The sequence below is a fragment of the Perca fluviatilis genome, chromosome 22 (genome assembly GCF_010015445.1).
Source record: "Perca fluviatilis chromosome 22, GENO_Pfluv_1.0, whole genome shotgun sequence".
Classification (NCBI taxonomy): Eukaryota; Metazoa; Chordata; class Actinopteri; order Perciformes; family Percidae; genus Perca; species Perca fluviatilis.
In genome coordinates, this window is record NC_053133.1 from 2425612 (window position 1) to 2445344 (window position 19733).

The window sequence follows — 19733 nt, forward strand, 5'->3', positions numbered from 1 at the left end:
TATAAAAGAGACTTCAGATACAGTATAAGGGGACCGCTAAGGCCTATATAAAAGCATCCAAAAAGCTTCTTCAAAACTCCCCACCACCTTATTGGCCTTGGCATGAGGGTAGTTTGGTAGAAACACTGATCACCTCCCCAAAAACTAAACATGGCAGTATTAACTTTTTGTGGATCACATATCTTAAACAAACCTGAGATCTGCTGCAAATCTCACTCACTTTAAATCAGGTATGAAAACTTTGGTTTGAAACTTCTTTGTATTCAAAAATGTCTTTCATTTATTCACATCTTGCACTGCACTGCCATTTCTATTCTGTCTTATTGTATTTCATCTTCTTTTTTATTTTACTCTTTTTACATTATATATGTCTATGTTTTATATCGCCTTATGTCTTTTTTCTTAATTACTTTTATGTCTTACGTAAAGCACTTTGAATTGTAGTTGAACGGTGCTATAGATAAACCTGCCTTCTGCATCTGTTATTTCATCATATTTACAACTTGCTGTTGCCCAATCATCAGCCTCCGTCAATGCAAAGTAGGTGGTTAAATATTAGCTGCAGTGCACTGATTCCTGTTTCCATTAGAAAGGTTTCTTCAAGTGCTGAAGCAAGAGGACCTGACTGATCACCCCTGTTATACAAAGCACGTGAAGCAGGAGGACGACTACAGGTACAGTAGCTTGGACTATTTCTTTGTTCCTGATTCAGAAGTGCATGTTTTTTTAAGGAAGCATGAAACTACTCCAAAGTTATTAACATTATTACATGCTATTGTTTAAACATGTTATAAACTCTAATTAGTTCTGCAGAATGTGACAAATTGAATTTAGAACTTGATGGGAATATTGGAATTAGATGAAGATTATAAATTTGTATCAAAACAGTGCAGGAAAACAAGCAAAGAGCATAGAGATAGACCATGTTGACTGTGAGTGTCTTATAACAGAGGCTCATACATACATTGTGTGTTCCTGAGAAGTAGAGGAGAGACTGATATAATAAAAGCAAATAGAGTGAGAAGTGAAAAAACAAGAATTGCTTATCCAGCTGTGAAGAGAAGAAATGTGAGAAAATGGCCTAAGGTTCTTGGAATTCTGCAGGACAGAGATTACTCCAGCTGTTGATTCTTTAGGCCAGAGAGCTTCAACAAGGGGTCTGCGGCCCCTAAAGGGTCCTCAGAGTTACAGCAGGGGTCCAAATTATTGTTTGATCATTTTTGGAAAGTTTTTTTTCTTCCATGTCTGAACATATACAATAACATAAATCCAACATATTATTAGCAAAGATGAATCGACCTATTCATAAAAACAAAAATACATTTAATTTACACAACATTGATGATAGGCTTACTATAGGTAAGGAAGCCACTATGGTAGCTATCCACAGACCCAGTTAAGCTTAGGGATTTACTGTGACTTCCATATGTTTATCATCAAAACATGATGTATAAATAATACATGAATAGCTATATTGTACATCAATTTTCATCTATCTGGCCCAGTTTAATATGCAACTAAACTTGATACAATATGTAGTAGGGGGTCCCTGCTCTGTCTCTCTTTCAGTTAAGGGGGCCATGGTCTAAAAGCATAGTATACCAATGACTGCAGGAAAGTACACCCAAATAACTATATTATAAAATTTGCAGATGATACAGCAATTTTGAGCTTTCTCCAGAAGGACACAAATCCTTCTGTGTAACCTGATGAGATAGACACCTTTATCAAGTGGTCTGACACCAACCATCTTATCTTAAATGTCACATGAGCCATGAGCCAGTTGTCATAAAAAAATCAAAAAATCATCAAGGTAATGTCTTAAAAATACTTAGGTGTCCATATAGACAATCTTCTCTGCTGGAAAACACACATTGACCACCTGTGCAATAGACTGCAGCAGAGATTATACTTTTTAAGGCGACTGAGACTGTATGGAGTAAGCAGCCAGATCATGCTCATGTTCTACTGGGCGATTCTGGAGAGCATTATCAGATATGGAATCACAGCATGGTTAAAGCTAAAAAGCAGCTAAAAAGCAGGCTGGCCAGCACACACAAGACAGCTATGAGGATAGTAGGAAGGAAAGAGTACAAGCCCATACAGAACCTGTACGAGCAAGCAATCAGAAAACAAGCTGAAAGAATCACTGCAGACTCTCTACACCCTCTCTTCCCTGAATATGAACTTATGCCATCAGGGAGAAGATTCCGTGTGCCAAGATGTCAAAACAGTAGTAAATCCTAGCCCAGCAGAGAAGGGGTGCAGTAAATATACCAGCACTTTTTGCACTTCGCACTTTAATTATTACAGTTAATTCTTAGGATGTTGTGTTGTCTGTGCTGTCATGTGTGTCCTTCTTTTGTGTCTTATGACGCCCTGCTGATCTCACTTTCATGTTGATTTTATCTTATTGTATTTGTATTTTATTTTAGTTAATTTGAGAATCTTTTTATGTTACATGTTGTTTATGTTGTAAAGCAACAGATTGTAGCACTATGTCCAAGACAAATTTCCCCTCAGGGACAATAAAGTGTATTCTATTCTATTCTATAGTAGAACCCTGCTTTAGGATGTAAAATAGTTTGAATAGAAAGATTTCTTCTTTCCGAAGCTCCCTAAGTCAAACTGTTAAAAATATGCGTGAATTCTCTTAACATAAATCTAATGCTGAGTTTGATATTGTTTTGTCATTATATTACAGCCATGAGGCTTTTCTATCTACTGCAGCTGGTCTGCTTGGCTGGTTGTAGTGCATCTACATCAAGAGATTGGGCTCATCATGGCGCTCCCATGTTTGCCGACCTCACAGTACGTGAGATGAAAGCTGTTCGGGCCTACCTGCATGGTATTCAAGAGCTGGAGCTCACTGATGCTCGTAGCAAGACTCTGATGAAAAACAGCATCCTCCTGATCGAACTCCATGTGCCAAGAAAGCATGAAGCCCTGAGAGCTCTGGACCGTGGACAGGCCAAACCACCACGTCAAGCGCGTGTGATTATCCAGTTCGGGAACCAAACCAACCCCAACATCACTGAGTACATTGTCAGTCCTCTGCCGACCCCAAAGACCCACGAAGTCAAGACTTTCAAGGGGGATAGGCCTGTCCGCTTTGATTCAAGGCCTATTTCTGCAGTAGAGTATGACCATATTGAAGATTTGCTCAAGAAGATTGCGATTCAAGCTCACAAGCTCCTGTTTGAGACCACAGGAGGGTTTTCCTACACTAACTGCTCTGACCGCTGCCTGACGTTCTCAGACATAGCTCCCCGTGGGCTGGATTCAGGTGAGAGGAGAAGCTGGATCATGTTGCAGAAGTTTGTGGAGGGGTATTTCATCCACCCAGTTGGGTTTGAGGTTCTGATCAACCACCAGGATCTGGATCCAGAAAAGTGGACTGTTGAGAAGGTCTGGTACAACAGCATGTACTTTGACAGTGTTGAGGAACTGATAGAAAAATATGAATCAGGAGGTGTGGAGAAGATCAAACTGCCCGATCATGACGACAAGGACCTCTACTCCACCTACATCCCCCGGGGCCACAGCAACACTCGCACTAATGTCCATGGTCCGAAGCTTGTGGAGCCTCAGGGGCATCGCTATGAAGTTGACCACAACTTTGTTGAATATGCCGGATGGTCTTTTGCCTACCGAGTCCGCTCATCCGCTGGGCTTCAAGTCTTTGACCTTCGTTTTAATGGAGAAAGGATTGCCTATGAGATCAGCCTCCAAGAAGCAATTGCCTTTTATTCTGGTGATACTCCCGCTGCAATGCAAACAAAGTACATAGATGCTGGTTGGGCAATGGGCACCTTATCCTACGAGCTGGCGCCTGGAATCGACTGTCCAGAAATTGCCACCTTTGTGGACCTTTACCACTACTATGACACCGATAAACCTGTGCGTCACAAAAATGCACTCTGTATTTTTGAGATGACCACTGCTGTGCCTTTGAGAAGGCATTTTAACTCTGACTTCAAGGGCGGATACAACTTCTATGGAGGGCTGGATAACACGGTGCTGGTGTTGCGGACAACCTCAACGGTTTACAACTATGATTACATCTGGGACTTCCTCTTCTACCAGAATGGGGTGATGGAGGTAAAGGTCAGCGCTACCGGATACATCCATGCCACTTTCTTTACACCTAACGGACTTCACTATGGTACCAAGGTGTACAACTATGTGCTGGGTAACCTGCACACACACCTCATCCATTATAAAGTGGACCTGGATATTGCTGGTGAGTATTATGTTACAATTGTAAAGCAGTATCTCTTTATTGACCTTTGACTTAAAAAAAAGCTAAAGTCAAGATCAGTGGAAAACCCGGTATCCTATGAATTACAGCAATATGGAATGATTCTGCACCTCACGATTTATGTCCCAGACCGGACCTGTCATGCCCTACAATTAACATTTGCTTTTTATTTACTGTAACAACCAATCTTTCCCCAACCTGAACCAAATGTTTTAGTAGCAAGACTCTAACCATACCTTAACCATTATTTATTTTCCATAACCACAATTATTTCCCATACCCTAGTTGCTATGCACAAATGTTGAAAGTGAGTATGACATTAATTATTGCAACTGGTCATAAAAAAACTAGGGAAAAACACAGATAATAGGGGTTGGAAACCATCACACAATATTTCTGTGAAGAATACAATGGGTTACAAGTATGCCCTCCAGTGTGGTCTTCAAAGTGACTAATTATTCCATTTACATCAATCCTAATAATTGTGTTTAGTGAGTTTTTTTAAGCTGAGGGCTGTGAAATGAGGTAGACGTGATGTGCAGACAAAAACTTAGCATTGAGACTTTTATTGTTGCCAGTCCAGATTAAAAATGATTTTCTGGACTTTACCCAGTCATTAACAGACAAAGACGTGGCTTAGCCTATCAAGCCTGTGAGACTGTTCTGTTGAAATGTGTGGTCAAGGCTATCTGAGATCAAGGCAATCTTCCATACATAATTCAATAACTTAATCCTAGGAAGACTTCTGATGCAAATGTAAATGTACTGTATATTGTCTCAAATTATACCCTGACATCTAACTTCACTTGACAACTCTTTGCCTTCACAACACAGGGCGAGAGAACAGCTTTGAGACGATTGATCTGAGATATGTCAACTTCACCAATCCCTGGAGCCCAAAGCATTTCATCGTCCAGTCCAAACTCCACAGAACAGAGCACAAGACCGAGCGATCTGCCGCTTTCCGCTTTGGCAAAAAGTTCCCCCGTTATGTGCACTTTTACAATGCCAATGAGAAAAATAAATGGGGACACCAGAAGGGATACCGGATTCAGTTTAACTCACATGCCGACAGCGTCCTTCCAAGAGGCTGGAGAGAGGAAAATGGCATTAGTTGGGCAAGGTAATTAAAATGTTTTCCCTATGTAGCTAAAAAAAAAAAAAAGTAAAATATTTAAAGCCAATATGCCATGTTTTTATTGTTGCCACCATTCCAGATGGCTTGTCAAACATCTTATATTTCCCCCTCATACTTGGTAAGTTTAGACACATTGGGATATCTGGTAAGTTTCAGGTTCTGTGCATTTGAGCATTTCTGGATTTGAAGGGAGTTAGAAATCAGTTTAAATCCAGTTAGAGAGAGTCAACAGAGGTGCAGCAACATTTTATTGAATATTGTCATTCGTTACCTAATAGCAGACTATCACTGCTTGGCTATCGAAGTAAATATGTTATGGCTGTGGCTATGACCCAGAACACGGAGTATCACAACACAGACACGGAGAAAAACATTTAGAATGTCTTTAATGAACGTCACAAAAAAAACAGCAGCCAGAGACAGTCAGCTGCGCTGGTGGAGGAGACAGGACTGGAGCGGCGTGGGCAAAGCGTGGCATGTCCAAATCATAAAAACTCTCACAGGAATCCAAACGAGGAGATGGAAAGTTTGTGGAGTGAAAGGCTGGCAGCACAGCAGGTCACTTTGGTAGCTGTAACAATCTGGCGCCAAAGACAGGTTCCAACCAGGTCTAAATACTGCAGCCGTGATCAGAGAATCAGCAACAGCTGAGCAGAAAGAGATTGCAGGATAGCCAGCAGCCGTGCAGGTAGGTTGATCGCCCGGCCACGCCCCTTGACCTACTTTAGCCACTCCAGCAAAATGGACAGACACAGGGGAAAAGGGAGAGGGAGAGAACAAACAAACAAACACACACAATACGGAAGAACCCAACCGCTCCCATAACAAGATAGTTAGGAAATATTTTAACATTATGAGGGTTACTCATACAATGTAAACAAACTTTATTTATCAGCTCTTCAGTGAACTACGGTAGCTTGCCAGCTCTCCAATATGTGACTTATCGTTATCAACAGAGCCAAGTTAGATACTTACAATCATCAGACTGTATTTTCTGTAGTGTTTGAAGAGGATGTGGATTGTAATGTGAGTGGGACATATTCACATGATGGTTAACTCACTGCCTGTTGCCATGGCTTGAGTCGTCACCCCTGTTGAGGTAAGACCATTACCTGTTGCCAGACACTCAGTCAGTGGGCTTTGGAGATTAACGCTAATATGCATGGCAAGGGATGTCACATCCTTTCCTCTCCATCTCTGTCTTGTGTCAGAGACTGTTCCCTCTTTCTGATTGTTTCCTACTTCTTGTTAGAATAATGTTGTACCCCTCACCGCTCAGATATCCACAGATTGAAATGCTCCAGAGTCGTACTACTTGTGGCAGCAGTGGCTACTGTTGCAGCTGCTCAGCAAAAGTTATGGTGTCGTTTTAATTTGCCTCAGGAAAACTGCTGGTGTTCCCAAACACCAAGTGGGAGATTACTATGGTAAATGGTAGAATAATCTGGCAAACTGAACAAAAAAGCTGTTTCTCCACAGGTATCCTCTGGCTGTGACTCGTCATAAAGATAGTGAAGCCACCAGCAGCAGCATATACACCCAGTGTGACCCATGGGAACCTGTTGTGTCCTTTGAGGACTACATCCGCAACAATGAAGACATAGTCAACCAGGTACAGTAGTACATTAATATTAGACACATGTACATCCCCTGTTAATGTCTATATCACACATCTCCACAAGAAGAAGATCAATAAAAGAAGTCAATAGGGACAGTAGTTTCTGTCCACAATGCTCATGACGGACATTTGATTGATTTAAATATTCTTGAAATGAAAGTAAGCAAACCTATTTTCCAAAATTCAATTCAATTCAATTCAATTCAATTTTATTTATAGTATCAAATCATGACATAGGTTATCTCGAGACACTTTACAGATAGAGTAGGTCTAGACCACACTCTATAATTTACAAAGCCCCAACAATTACAATAACTCCCTCAAGAGCAAGCAGTGCGACAGTGGCGAGGAAAACCTCCCTCTTGGGAAGAAACCTCGGACAGACCCAGGCTCTTGGTAGGCGGTGTCTGATGGTGCCGGTTGGGGGTGTGATGAACAGTGGCAATATTAGTCACATTAATAATGGAACAGTGACTACAAATGGTAGTCGTAGTAGTTCATGTCATATCAGGGCGCTGCAGGGCGTTACAGGATGTAGCGTGGCCCAGCAGAGCATGGATGGATGTAACGGGAAGCTGCAGGGTTCCGCCGGAAGCAGCATGACATTGCAGGGCACCGCTGAGCTCAGCAGGGAGTGCTGCAGGACCACGGGGACAGCTGGAACCAGGGTCTTGGTGCCAACGTTCTCTAAGGAAATACGCTGGGGGAAAAAACATAAGGACTCCGGGGAGTAAACTCCCCAGAAGCTAGGATTAGTAACAAGCATTTCTGGGACAGGATAAACACAAATAGTAATAGTAATAGAAATAGTAATAGAAAGGGAGAGGAGAGAGCAGCTCAGTGTGTCAAAGGAAGGAAGTCCCCGGCAGTCTAAAACTATAACAGCGTAACTATAACAGCGTAACTAAGAGAGACAGGTCATAAGGAGAGGTAGCTTTTTCGGGCTTAGAACTCTCCCCCTGCCGGATCGGGCTTGGCTGGCCTGCCTCCCTCTACTTTGTTATGTATTATTAATCTAACAATATTGAAGAGAAGCAAAATGTCCTTTAACCCATTTCCATTTCATTTTAAATTCGGCCCCTAAAGAGTTAACTCAACAGCGGTGCTCAAAGTACATACTGTACACATACAGTGGATAGCAGAACTTGAGCCGGAGCATAAGATAAGATAAGTAATCTTTATTGTCAGTGCTTCTTCGACCAGTGCATAATAAATATAAACCATAAAAGGTGAGAAGTAAGCAATACAGTATATACATAATTTACACATCATAGAGCACACACACTTTATGAATTCAGGGACCTCATGGCCCAGGGAAAGAAACTGTTTTTGAGTCAGTTAGTCCTGCTCTCGAGGCACCTGTACCAGAGGGCAGTAGGTTAAACAGGTGCTGTCCTGGGTGTGAGAGGTCGGCAGTGATTGCCCTAGCTCTCCTGAGACACTGCGTGCTGGCGATGTCTTCTAGCGAGGGTAGGGGACTGCCAGTGATATGATGTGCTGTCTTTATGACCCTCTGCAGGTTCTTTCTGTCCGCCATATTACAGTTGGCATACCAAGCCGTATTGCAGTATGTCAGGACGCTCTCGATGGTGCTGCGGTAAAAGGCCACTAACAGTTTCTCCTCCAGATGGTTCCTTCTAAGCATCCTTAGGAAGTGAAGTCACTGTCTGGCCTTTTTTACCACCGCGGATGTGTTGGCAGTCCAGGAGAGGTCCTCGGATATATATGTCCCAAGGAATTTGTAGGAGGACACCCGCTGAACACAGTCCCCGTTGATGCTCAGTGGGGCTGGTTCCCCCTTGTGTATCCTGAAGTCTAAAACCATCTCCTTAGTTTTGCTGGTGTTGAGCAGCAGGTTGTGTTCAGAGCACCAACCTGCCAGCCTCTTGACCTCGTCCCTGTACGCACACAGCCCTGGGGGGAGCCTGTGCTGAGTGTCAGGGTGGAGGAGCAGGTGGTGCCTACCTTAACCGTTTGAGGGCGGTCAGTCAGGAAGTTCTTGATCCAGGCACAGGTGGAGGGGGGGAGAGCGATGTTGGTCAGCTTGTCCACCAGGATGTCAGGAACAATGGTGTTGAATGCCAAGCTGTAGTCTATGAACAGCATCCTGACGTAGTTCCCTGGCTGCTCAAGGTGGCTAAGTGCTGTGTGAAGAGCTGTAGCAATGGCGTCCTCCGTTGATCTGTTAGCTCTGTAGGCGAACTGATGTGGGTCCAGGTTTGAGGGGAGACAGGCCTTGATGTGGTGCAAGATAAGCCTCTCAAAGCATTTCATGACTACTGATGTTAAGGTGATAGGTCTGTAGTCGTTGGGGCACTTTGGGGCAGGAGACTTTGGGACAGGGATGATGGTAGCTGACTTCAGGCACAGGGGGATGGTAGCCTGTGACAGTGAGAGGTTGAACAACCTAGTCAGGACTAGCTGGTCAGCACAGGCACAGAGTACTTTTCCGAGTACACCATCGGGACCGGCTGCTTTTCTGGTGTTCACAGTCTTCAGCACCTGCCTCACCTGGTGTTCCTTCCACAGTGTGCTGTGACTGGAGGTCTGTGGTGGCCTTGCAGCTGTGTGTCGAGCCTCTATCTCGAAGCGGGGAAAGAAAATGTTCAATTCCTCAGCCAGACATGCGTCAGTGATGGTAGTGACGGGTGTGGAGCCTTGGTAGTTGATGATGCTCTGTAGACCCTGCCACACTAGCCGCGGGTTGTTGTTGGCGAGGTGGTCCTCCACTTTCCTCTTATGAGCCGCCTTAGCAGTTTTGATGCCTCTCCAGCTTCAGCTCTGCCCTCGTCACGCTGTACTGTTCTTTGTGACCTGACTTGAAGGCAGAGTTCAGGGTTCTCAGGAGTGTCCGGACACCCGATGTCATCGAAGGTTTTTGGTTGGGGTATATATATTTATGTAGAACAGAACAGTCTCTGTGTACTCCTGTAGATCGAGATGATCAAACATGCTCCACTCAATGTGCTCAAAGCAATTTTGAAGCTGAGAGAGTGCTCCTTCAGGCCATATGGGGTGGGGTGTATGCAGGGACCAGGAGCAGTGAGAGATGGTCCGACATGCCCAGGTGTGGGAGGGGTACTGCCCTGTAGGCTTGCTTCAAGTTGGAATAAACATGGTCTAATGTGTTCTTCCCTCTGGTGGAGCACTGTACGTACTGTACAAAGTTAGGGAGCACGGTCTTAAGGCAAGCTTGGTCGAAGTCCCCAAACACAATGAAGGCTCCCTCTGGATGGGCCTGCATTTGTTTGTTTATGGTGGCGTACAGCTGAGAGAGCGCTGTGCTAACAGCATCTGGTTGAATATACACAGCAGCGATGGTCACCGTTGTGAGCTCTCTGGGCACGTAAAAGGGTCTACGCTGCACTTCTAGATCCGGGGAGCATTGTGTGTGTATGACCCTACTGCCTGTACACCAGTCCATATGAGCATGAATACAGAGCCCCCCCTCCTCTGCTCTTACCGGAGCTTTTATTCCTGTCAAAGCGGTGCATGGAGTGGCCAGCTAGGTGAACGGCGGGTGTAGCCAGCTGATATTCATCACACTGCAGTCACGGATGTTTTGGTTGTTTGCCATCAGTAACTCCAGTTTGTCAGTTTTGTGGACGATGGACCTGGCATTTGTTAGGAAGATGCTTGGTAGCGGGGGTTTGTAGGACTGTTTCCTTTGCCCTGCTAGTAGGCCGCCCCTGCAGCCTCACTTCTGCCTCCGCTCTCTGCGCCACCTCTTAGGCCCGACAACAATCCAGGGTGTGCCCAGCGATCTCGCTACGCCCAGCGGAATGTTGTGGAGTCGCTGGTACTCCGTCGTAATGTCCACCCAACATGAGAATCCCACCTTCTTCAGCATAGCTAGGGTGTAGGTGTGTTTTATCTCACTCGCACACACTCGTACACACAAAAACATCCATGCCATTACAAAAACTATACACCAAAACCCGAGAGCTGAGAGTCGCTCTCTGGCTTCGTAATCTGAAGGTCTGTGTCCCCTCCACACTTACCACCACAAATAGAATCTAATTATGTGGCAATTTCTTTAAAATGAAATTACATAACATAAATAAACATGAATGGTGAAGTGAATAAAACGTTGTTACGCACTACTTGTCTTTGAACATAATTTCAGCTTGAGTCATGTCAGATAGATTGTCATCTCAATGGTGGCTGTTAATGAAGACAACTCCCATAATCCTATGCTCCCAAATCAGGTGTCTTTTATTATTGTTTTGATTGAGAGACCCCCTAGTGGCAGAAATGACATGCTGTGCATTTAAAGCCATTCATTTTTTTTTACACTAATGTCAATTAACACTTAATTACTTCAAAATCTGTGAGCATAAGTCTATCCAGAACGTTATTAGATGATACAATAGCATCTTATGATCACCAACCCCGGTAACAATTCAATCACAATATTGTTACATGGTTTTTGAGATTTGGGGGGTTAGTGATGATTCAGGCTAAATGCCCCCTTTTGTACTGGTGCATGAGTCACAATCCACTAATGGACAGCATCCTTTGTGATGTGTTAAATGGATTCCTAAAACTGTGGTTTACATTGCGGGGGTGGGGGTATTTTAGAGGTTACGTCATTGGTTTATGTTTGCTCTCCCTAAAAGAATCTGTTCATCAGTTTTGGTCACTCACCATGATGGTTACTCACGAATGCTGACATTTTCTTCTGTTTGCACTTTTAAGTAGATAAACCCCACCTGTAATGTCGTATGTCGTATTCTAAAACTTGTCATGTAATGTTTGCTCTCCTTTGTGCAGGACCTGGTAGCCTGGGTGACAGTGGGCTTCCTGCATGTGCCTCATTCAGAAGACATCCCCAACACGGCAACACCCGGCAACGCAGTGGGCTTCTTCCTCCGGCCCTTCAACTTCTTCGATGAAGACCCTTCGTTGTCTTCCAGAAGCACCATCATTGTCCGGCCGGGACAGGACGGCAAGCCCAAGATCCAGAGATGGACACCTGAGGTCGTAGGTCACTGTGTGACAGACAAGCCATTCTTTTACAATGGCACTCTTGCAAGAGTCTAGAGGTGTTTCTTTGGGTTTCCCAAAAAGTATTTTGGCTCTAATACAATTTTTGCAAGGATCTCAGATTATATAACAATCAATTTATAATAGATAAGGTCAGATTCATTCTTAACAATGTCTTACAATGTAACAGCCTTATGAGATTTTGTGCAATGTTTAAATTTATGAAAGAAACTAAATCCATGTATTAAGAAAAGAATAAAGAATTAGAGCATTTAAAAAAAAGTTGATTTTGTGTTTTTGTCATATGAGCCTGTTGTGGCTGGTTATATATAACAACATTTTTTAATTTTTTAGCTGCAGACTACACATTGCAAGTTGCATAAATCGCACGTGTTGGTTATGCATTTCTCCCCTGTATCTCTCCAATCTTTCCTGCTGTGTCGAATGAAGAAAAAACATGGATTTTTAACCCAAATCATTTATATGTAAAGTTAATGTTAATGTTAAAGTTACTGTACCACCATACCAAATCAAACTATACATGTAACCTGGCAGGGGGAAGGGGAGCATGCGGTCCTTGAGAGCTCCTCTAATCCCATGTTGGGTCTCCATGGCTGAGGTTTAGCAGCAGCAAGCATCCAGGATGCAGGATGCTCTGTATCCGCCCTGCTTGTAGTAAACTGCTGTCCCTCACTATGCTCGTCTTGTCCCCATGGTGGGATTTTTTTCTCCTGGAAGGACAACAGGCCTTACAGAGCAAACAGCCTGATTCCGGATCCTTCCCCGCAAACAGTCCAGGATACCACCTGGCTGCCCCATCGCCCCTGGAAACCTAACTTTACATACAATGTGACACAATATACAGAGAATCAATAACAGCTCATGTTACTGTTCCTTTATGTACGCATTCCTAACATAGCAATGTCACTTAACAGTTCTCAAGCAAAAGATAATAAGGTGCCAAATAAATGAAAATGTCATATTGTATGTTTTTGATTTATTACGTTTCTGTGTTAAACAATGATTAATGAACATGTTTATGTTAGCCAACAAACTATAACCTAAAGAAGGTTGATTTCGCAGTGGCAGTCAGGTTGTTTGAAGGGTAAATGAGTGGTTTTTGGACTAGGGAAAGGGAATCCAGCCAGCAACTCTCGTCAGGATTTTCACAATCTAAAAACCCTTTTAATAAGTGTGTGCCGATGTTTTACAGTGTGCATGGTAAAAGAGTGATAGTATGAGAGCTATGCATGCATGAGTGAATGGACAGGGCTAGCAGAAAAGACAAAAAAAACAATGTGAATTGGGTAACAAGCATTCCAATAGCTATTCCCATGGCAATGATGGGCTTGACGCCACAACAGACAGACAACAGTTTATTTATTCTAAAGTGACATGTAGTTCACAGTAACATGTACAAAAAATTCCAAATAACAATGTGACATTTCATTTCACTCATGGCCTTAAACCATTCTCTGGGTTCTGTCAAATTTGAATCTGACATATAAAACTAGACAGCACATAATGTCTCACAAATTATAGTATCATGATAATATAGGGTCTAGACTCAACGATACCAATAAAGAACATTTCAAAAGGCTCCCTGCCAAAGAACACAAACAATGAAACAAATAATATTTTGATATTTCCACATGAAGTAGCTTAGCCTGTAGAGGATGAGAAAAGGTATTTTTGGGCCTGAATAAAACGCCTGGAAGCTCAAATGGTGCTTTGTTGCCATCTAGCGGTTCCTTGGATAATTGTTGGATGATATATTGATGCTAGACACATGCCATGCCATGAATGTGCTTTAAAGATTTGCATTATATTTCTTCTTATTTTTCAGTTTCTTCAAACTAGTGTGCAACAATGTTTTAACAATGATGCTCATACTTCTTTTCTTTTTTTTTTTTCCTGGTTGTCTTTTCATTTCATAAATTTTACTAACACAACATATCAGACACGCTCACAGACACGCATTAGACTTATCACAGCACGCAGCAATTGTAAATTAGGAAAGAGTGCTTTTAACTTGTGCGCTCCTGACGAAAGGATTCTCTCGTCTTAGAGCAACTCATTTCCATTGGGACGTCCAAGATGATGCTTGAAAATGTGTTACATAGGGAGTGCTCTTGTTTTTAATACTTTTTTTTTTACATATTGTAATTTGGGTATTGTTTTATTATTTATTTGTACTGTAATTTTTGTGATCGTTTTTTTATTTCTTTTTTTATTTGTGCTGTAATCAGAGCGTCATTGGAGAAGAGAGCTTGCTCTCAATGGTCCTCCCTGAATAAATGAAGGTTATAAATGGACACTCATGACGACTGCTTTATTTATCACGAGGAGGCTCTGAAAACAGTTGTATGATGTCTTCTATGGCTTTGGAGAGGCTTTGTCAAGTCTGAGAAACTACTAACATGTTATCAGGGTTAAATCAACTTGGGCTTGAGACTACAGATGTCCCAGCCTGTGGAAAATGAAGGTGAACACAGAACACAGACAGAAAACCAAAACACACCAAACACACTGCATGCATAACAAAATGAAGAAATAAAACATAACACACACACACACACACACACCAGACTGTCACAGAGAGGTAGTCACAGCAGGCGGGGCGTGACAAAACATGCAATTGTTTTTATTTCACATTGATATTGTATAATAATAATAATAATAATAATAGTAAGTATAATATATAATACTGTATGTATCAAAAGTGTAGGCCTCCTTGTTCATACTTCTTCCAGTTTAGTGCATCCTTTTTAACACCTAATTAGTTTATGTGGTCACACCCATCCTGTGAAGATTATGACGTGTGAGCATTACACTCTACAGAGCATTTTAGCATACAGACTTCCAAACATCCTTCAATTCAATTCAATTCAATTTTATTTATAGTATCAAATCATAACAAGAGTTATCTCGAGACACTTTACAGATAGAGTAGGTCTAGACCACACTCTATAATCTATAAAGTCCCAACAATCCTAGTAATTCCCCCAAGAGCAAGCATAGTGCGATGGTGCGACAGTGGCGAAGAAAAGCTCCCTATTAGGAAGAAACCTCGACAGACCCAGGCTCTTGGTAGGCGGTGTCTGACGGTGCCGGTTGGGGGTGTGATGAACAGTGGCAATAACAGTCACATTAAAGATAATGGAACAGTGACTATAAATGGTAGTTGTAGTAGTTCATGTCATAGCAGGGCGCTGCAGGGCGTTACAGGATGTAGCGTGGCACAGCAGAGCAGGGATGGTTGTGGCAGGAAGTAGCAGGCTTCAGCAGGGTTCAGCAGGACGCAGCCTTCCTTCCCGCGTTACTGTCTAAGTTCATCTTTCCCCTTCTATTTCCAATTGTGTGACTTTGCTTTAAATCATCCATCTGTTATCATCAATAGATGGTTAACCCCATTCATTTAAGCCTTTGTGTGAATCCCACAGTGTCACTTGAATATGGAAATGTCACATATGTTTGAATGATCCGGTGTTTCAATACATCCTGTTCGAGATCCCAGTCCCAGCTATGAATGTGATGTGATAATGACTCAGAGAAACAGCAGAGTATTTCCAGTGGTGCATAAAAGAAAGATCTGACAGTAAACACATTTGTACAGAGCGAATGTATTACTGGACCAGATGTCCGACAGCTGAGGTAAACTTAAGCCTTTATTTCCTGCCTTTCAACTCACTGTCTCTCTGTCATCATATTACAACATGTTAATTGTAAAATGATATTATAAAACTTCTTCTGTACGTCAGAATATAATGTTGTTGAAGGAGTTGCGGTTTGGTAGGAGGCTTCATTTATATAAGACTCCGTAATTATTGAAAAAAAAGGTTCAAAACGAGACTTTTAGCATTAAACTAATTTATTTAAATTTGCAGGCCTGCTACTTTACTTCTTTTGGCTCATTCTCACCCATCTTCTCACCTTGTTGTAAAATCTGTGGTGCTGAAGGGGGTGAGGGGGGGGGGGGAGCCCGATTTGGAAAATGTTATCCCCTGTCTATATTTCCTGACAACAGGCCTGCAGGGAACATTGCGCTACTGTGCAATAGTCACAGTTCGGACGCTGTAACCAGTGGCCAGGATTTCACGTCAATTCCCTCACTTAAAGCGTAACTCTCGTCAAAATGCATCCTAGGGTATTTTTGTGAACGTACGTGAGTCAAACTTTAGTTTAAAAGGATAATTAGGACCGAAGCGCCACTTTTAAGATTCACCGTATTCTTCTTTTGGGTCAAATGGCCTTTTGAATGGCAGTGATAGGGGCACTCTCATGCTAGTCTCAAAATAGCTATTTTCGAAATACTAAGAAGGCTCGACACAACATGAAACTTCACCAGGGGCTCTACACCTTAACACAAGCATTGACAACATTGTTTGTGTACACAGATTTACTAAAAAGAAAGTTTTTGAGCAACTCACTGCAGCTGTTGTTAAATATAAATATGCTTTTAAACTAAAGTTTGACTCATGTACATTCACAAAAATACCCTAGGATGCATTTTGGCGAGAGTTACGCTTTAAAGCAACACCAAAGCACTTTTCCTCCTCGGTCCCCCTACAGGTTGGAAGCAGAATTGTCCATTACTGTTACCATTACCATTATTCTTATGTATCAAACTTGTATGTATCATTCAAACTACAGATCCGCTACCTGATCTGGCAAACCTGTGCATAGTGCGGTTATAGCCGACAGAGGGCCACAAAGCAAGTGCCGTTCACCCTGTTACGAGTTGATGAACCACTGAAATGATTTTGGAAACATTATTTTAAGGTACAAAATAATCTTTGGTGTTGTTTTAAAGCTATAGTGCATAGTTTCTGTCTCCCCCATGAGGAATTCTAAGTAATGACAACAACACTGTTGTAAAATAGTTGCGCATTAATAGCTTTAACTGTATTCATTCATCAAGCAGGAGTGCACATATAATATAAACTGAAAATATCTTTATAATAAGACTGCCCCTCATCAAGAAAGTATGTGTGCAAGTGCATGTTTGTGTGTGTGTGTGTGTGTGTGTGTGTGTGTGTGTGTGTGTGTGTGTGTGTGTGTGTGTGTGTGTGTGTGTGTGTGTGTGCATGCATGCGTGCATCTGTAGATAGGTCTGTGCATGGTGGTGTGTGTCCCCGATGGTATGCCAATCATCCCATTCCTCTTTGTCTACTTCTCAAAATAGCCCCCCAACAGCAGCTGAGACAAAACTTCAGACAGACAGACAGGCCGCACAAAACAAAAAGAGAGCTAGAAGAGGGATAGAGAAAATGCATATCCAATGAGGATATTAGCTGGTCTCATATCAGTTGATTTGCTTGTTTTTTTGGTTCATGTTTTACATGACGCTTTTAGGAAAAACTCTCAACCCTGAACTAGTGTCCAAAGGTCAACAGTAGAAGAGTGGAACTGTGTTGGCTAATATACTGTAGGTCTACTTTTCCTCTCGATAAACAGGAATTCCACACATTTCTAAGGAGGACTTGCAATCTATAAATCTGCCCTGACACCTGTTCATTTTAGTTTAGATATCATTTTAGGTTTGGTGGTGTAAAAATGTCCTGTCACTGAAATAAGTATGCTGGTGTCATTGGTGTAAATGTGCTAGTGAGTCATGTATCAGGTCAACCAAGGTCATGGTTCTTTAGACACAGCTCTGGTCTCCTCTTACACTTCCAACGTACTGGTTTTTAAAGGCTGCATTACAGTAAAGTGATGTCATTTTCTGAACGTACCAGACTGTTCTAGCTGTTCTATTATTTGCCTTTACCCACTTAGTCATTATATCCACATTATTTATCTAAAATCTAATTGTGAAGATATTTTGTCAAAGCACCAATTGTCAACCCTACATATATAATATTGTCACAATATCGACCACAAGGTAATTAGTCAAGAATATCGTGATATCCGATTTTCTCCATATCACCCAGCCCTACTGGGAACCTAGGGGACCTTTTCTTTTTTTTTACAAAGAATTTCCTCATTTTACCGCACGCTCTGTTGTTGTGTCACATGTCGATGGTGCAATCAAACTACAGCTGTCAAATGATTGGCTGTTTGCGTGTCAACGTTCTATTGCTATCTAAACATGTCTTAATGCTATTGATGACTTGTCTATCACGGTATATTACTATTGTTTTATTGACCAGGCATACTTCTAATAAAGCATAAAACTCAATAATTGAATTCTGCCTAGGTCATGTCTAGCGGCAGTATTATTACTAGTTCAGTGGGTGATCCTGCTCTGACCAGTCTGCCTTTATTGGATGATTTCAGAGCTGAAGTGTGCTGACAGGAAGAAAAGCATCTGGAGGATGTAAACTTTGACCAATAAGAAATGAGTTCTTTAGAAAAGGTCAAATCAAATTACATTAACATTATCCAGTATACTTTTTGCTGCACACAGCATTGAATTTACATAAGGATTGTGCCGATTGCAATTGAGAGAGATTGAGAGAGAGAGAGAGAGGGAGAGAGAGAGAGAGAGAGAAAGAGAGACGTGTGTCTTGTACTGCCTTCTAACATCACTGTGATAACTGTGTATTATCTCAATCTACATTTCTTAAGCACAAATAAAATACAAGTTATCAGATTAATAAACCACCAACTTGAAGTTCCTTCTCGTATCAGATCAGACTATAAAAAATAAATTGGATGTGATTGTGGCAAAAGAGGATATAATATAATATATATATATATAATAAACCTTGTTCAACCTTAGAAATAATCTATATATATATATAGTAAGTGTCTCTCTATATTTTTAACTTTTATTCCAACTGCATGGATGAATAAATGAATATCTAGCAAAAAGCTTCACATTACATCCTGTGAACATAACAGTAACAAAACACATCACACTGTGCACAGATGTCATGCAGGCAACAGGCATCAAATAACTCAATACAATTCAAATGAAATGTGTGAAAGAACATAACCCTCTTGTTCCTTGCTCTCATAACATTTTTGACTAAATTGTTCTCTCTTTCTTTCTCTCTGCTCCCCCTTTTTGCACCTGGTGCACAAATATCACGTGACGTAGCGCGAGCATTTTGGCTCTTACACTCTTAAATGTCCTGTCATGTCTGAATAAAGCCATAAGGTACATGAATGTAAAAGTCACCTATGTCTGAATAACAAAAAGCTGTCACTTTAACAGATAGGACTACGGTTGAAAATTAGCCGACTGGCTAACACTGGCGCATTTACAGAAATGTTGATTAATGTGCATTGTCCTATTCAAATAAATAAATCTTAAGATAGATGAAGTCAGCAATGTTACATATTCCATGTCGGAAAATGGGCTGTAGAGGCAAGAAACTCAGGGCGACAGATGGCGAGATTGACTTGATGTACTGATGGAATTAGTGCTGTGGAATGTACATTACACTGGATTTATAAAGACAATATGTAAACAAGGAAGTGTTAAGCCTAAATTAAAGCTATAGTGCGTAGTTTCTGTCGCCCCCATGAGGAATTCTAAGCAGGTAAGTAACAAAACTGTCGGAGCTTTCACATGAGACAAGCCTTCCAAGACCGCGCCCAGTCCCCCCCATTTACCGTATTTTCGTTTTTTGGTTAAATGGCCTTTTGAATGGGAGTGCTAGGGGCACTTCTATGATAGCATCAAAATCAGCATTTTTAAAACACTAAGAAGGCTCGACACAACATGAGACTTTGCTCCAAGTATCACCACGGGCTCTACACATGAACTCCAGCATTGAGAA

At 41.8% G+C, this 19733-nt stretch overlaps 1 protein-coding gene across 2 annotated transcripts; it reads left to right on the forward strand.

Moving 5' to 3' along the window:
* Positions 1-548: 548 nt before the first annotated feature.
* aoc1 (amine oxidase copper containing 1) lies at positions 549-12988 on the forward strand. 2 transcript variants are annotated; one of them, XM_039789618.1, is made up of 6 exons: positions 583-674; positions 2201-2262; positions 2705-4243; positions 5096-5384; positions 6879-7011; positions 11791-12988. In XM_039789618.1, exons 3-6 carry the CDS (start codon positions 2707-2709, stop codon positions 12058-12060), a joined length of 2229 nt encoding a protein of 742 aa, XP_039645552.1. In that variant the 5' UTR covers positions 583-674; positions 2201-2262; positions 2705-2706; the 3' UTR covers positions 12061-12988. The 2 variants fall into 2 exon arrangements, with proteins under 2 accessions (XP_039645551.1, XP_039645552.1); XM_039789617.1 differs by lacking the exon at positions 2201-2262 and having other exon boundaries at positions 549-674.
* The last annotated feature ends 6745 nt before the right edge of the window (positions 12989-19733 follow it).

Bases quoted from the DNA above. Each gene is read 5' to 3' on its own strand.
- aoc1 (XM_039789617.1), top strand. From the start codon at position 2,707: ATGAGGCTTTTCTATCTACTGCAGCTGGTCTGCTTGGCTGGTTGTAGT. The intron at 4,244-5,095 runs GTGAGTATTATG...TTCACAACACAG, and splicing joins AGTGGACCTGGATATTGCTG to GGCGAGAGAACAGCTTTGAG. The intron at 5,385-6,878 runs GTAATTAAAATG...GTTTCTCCACAG, and splicing joins AATGGCATTAGTTGGGCAAG to GTATCCTCTGGCTGTGACTC.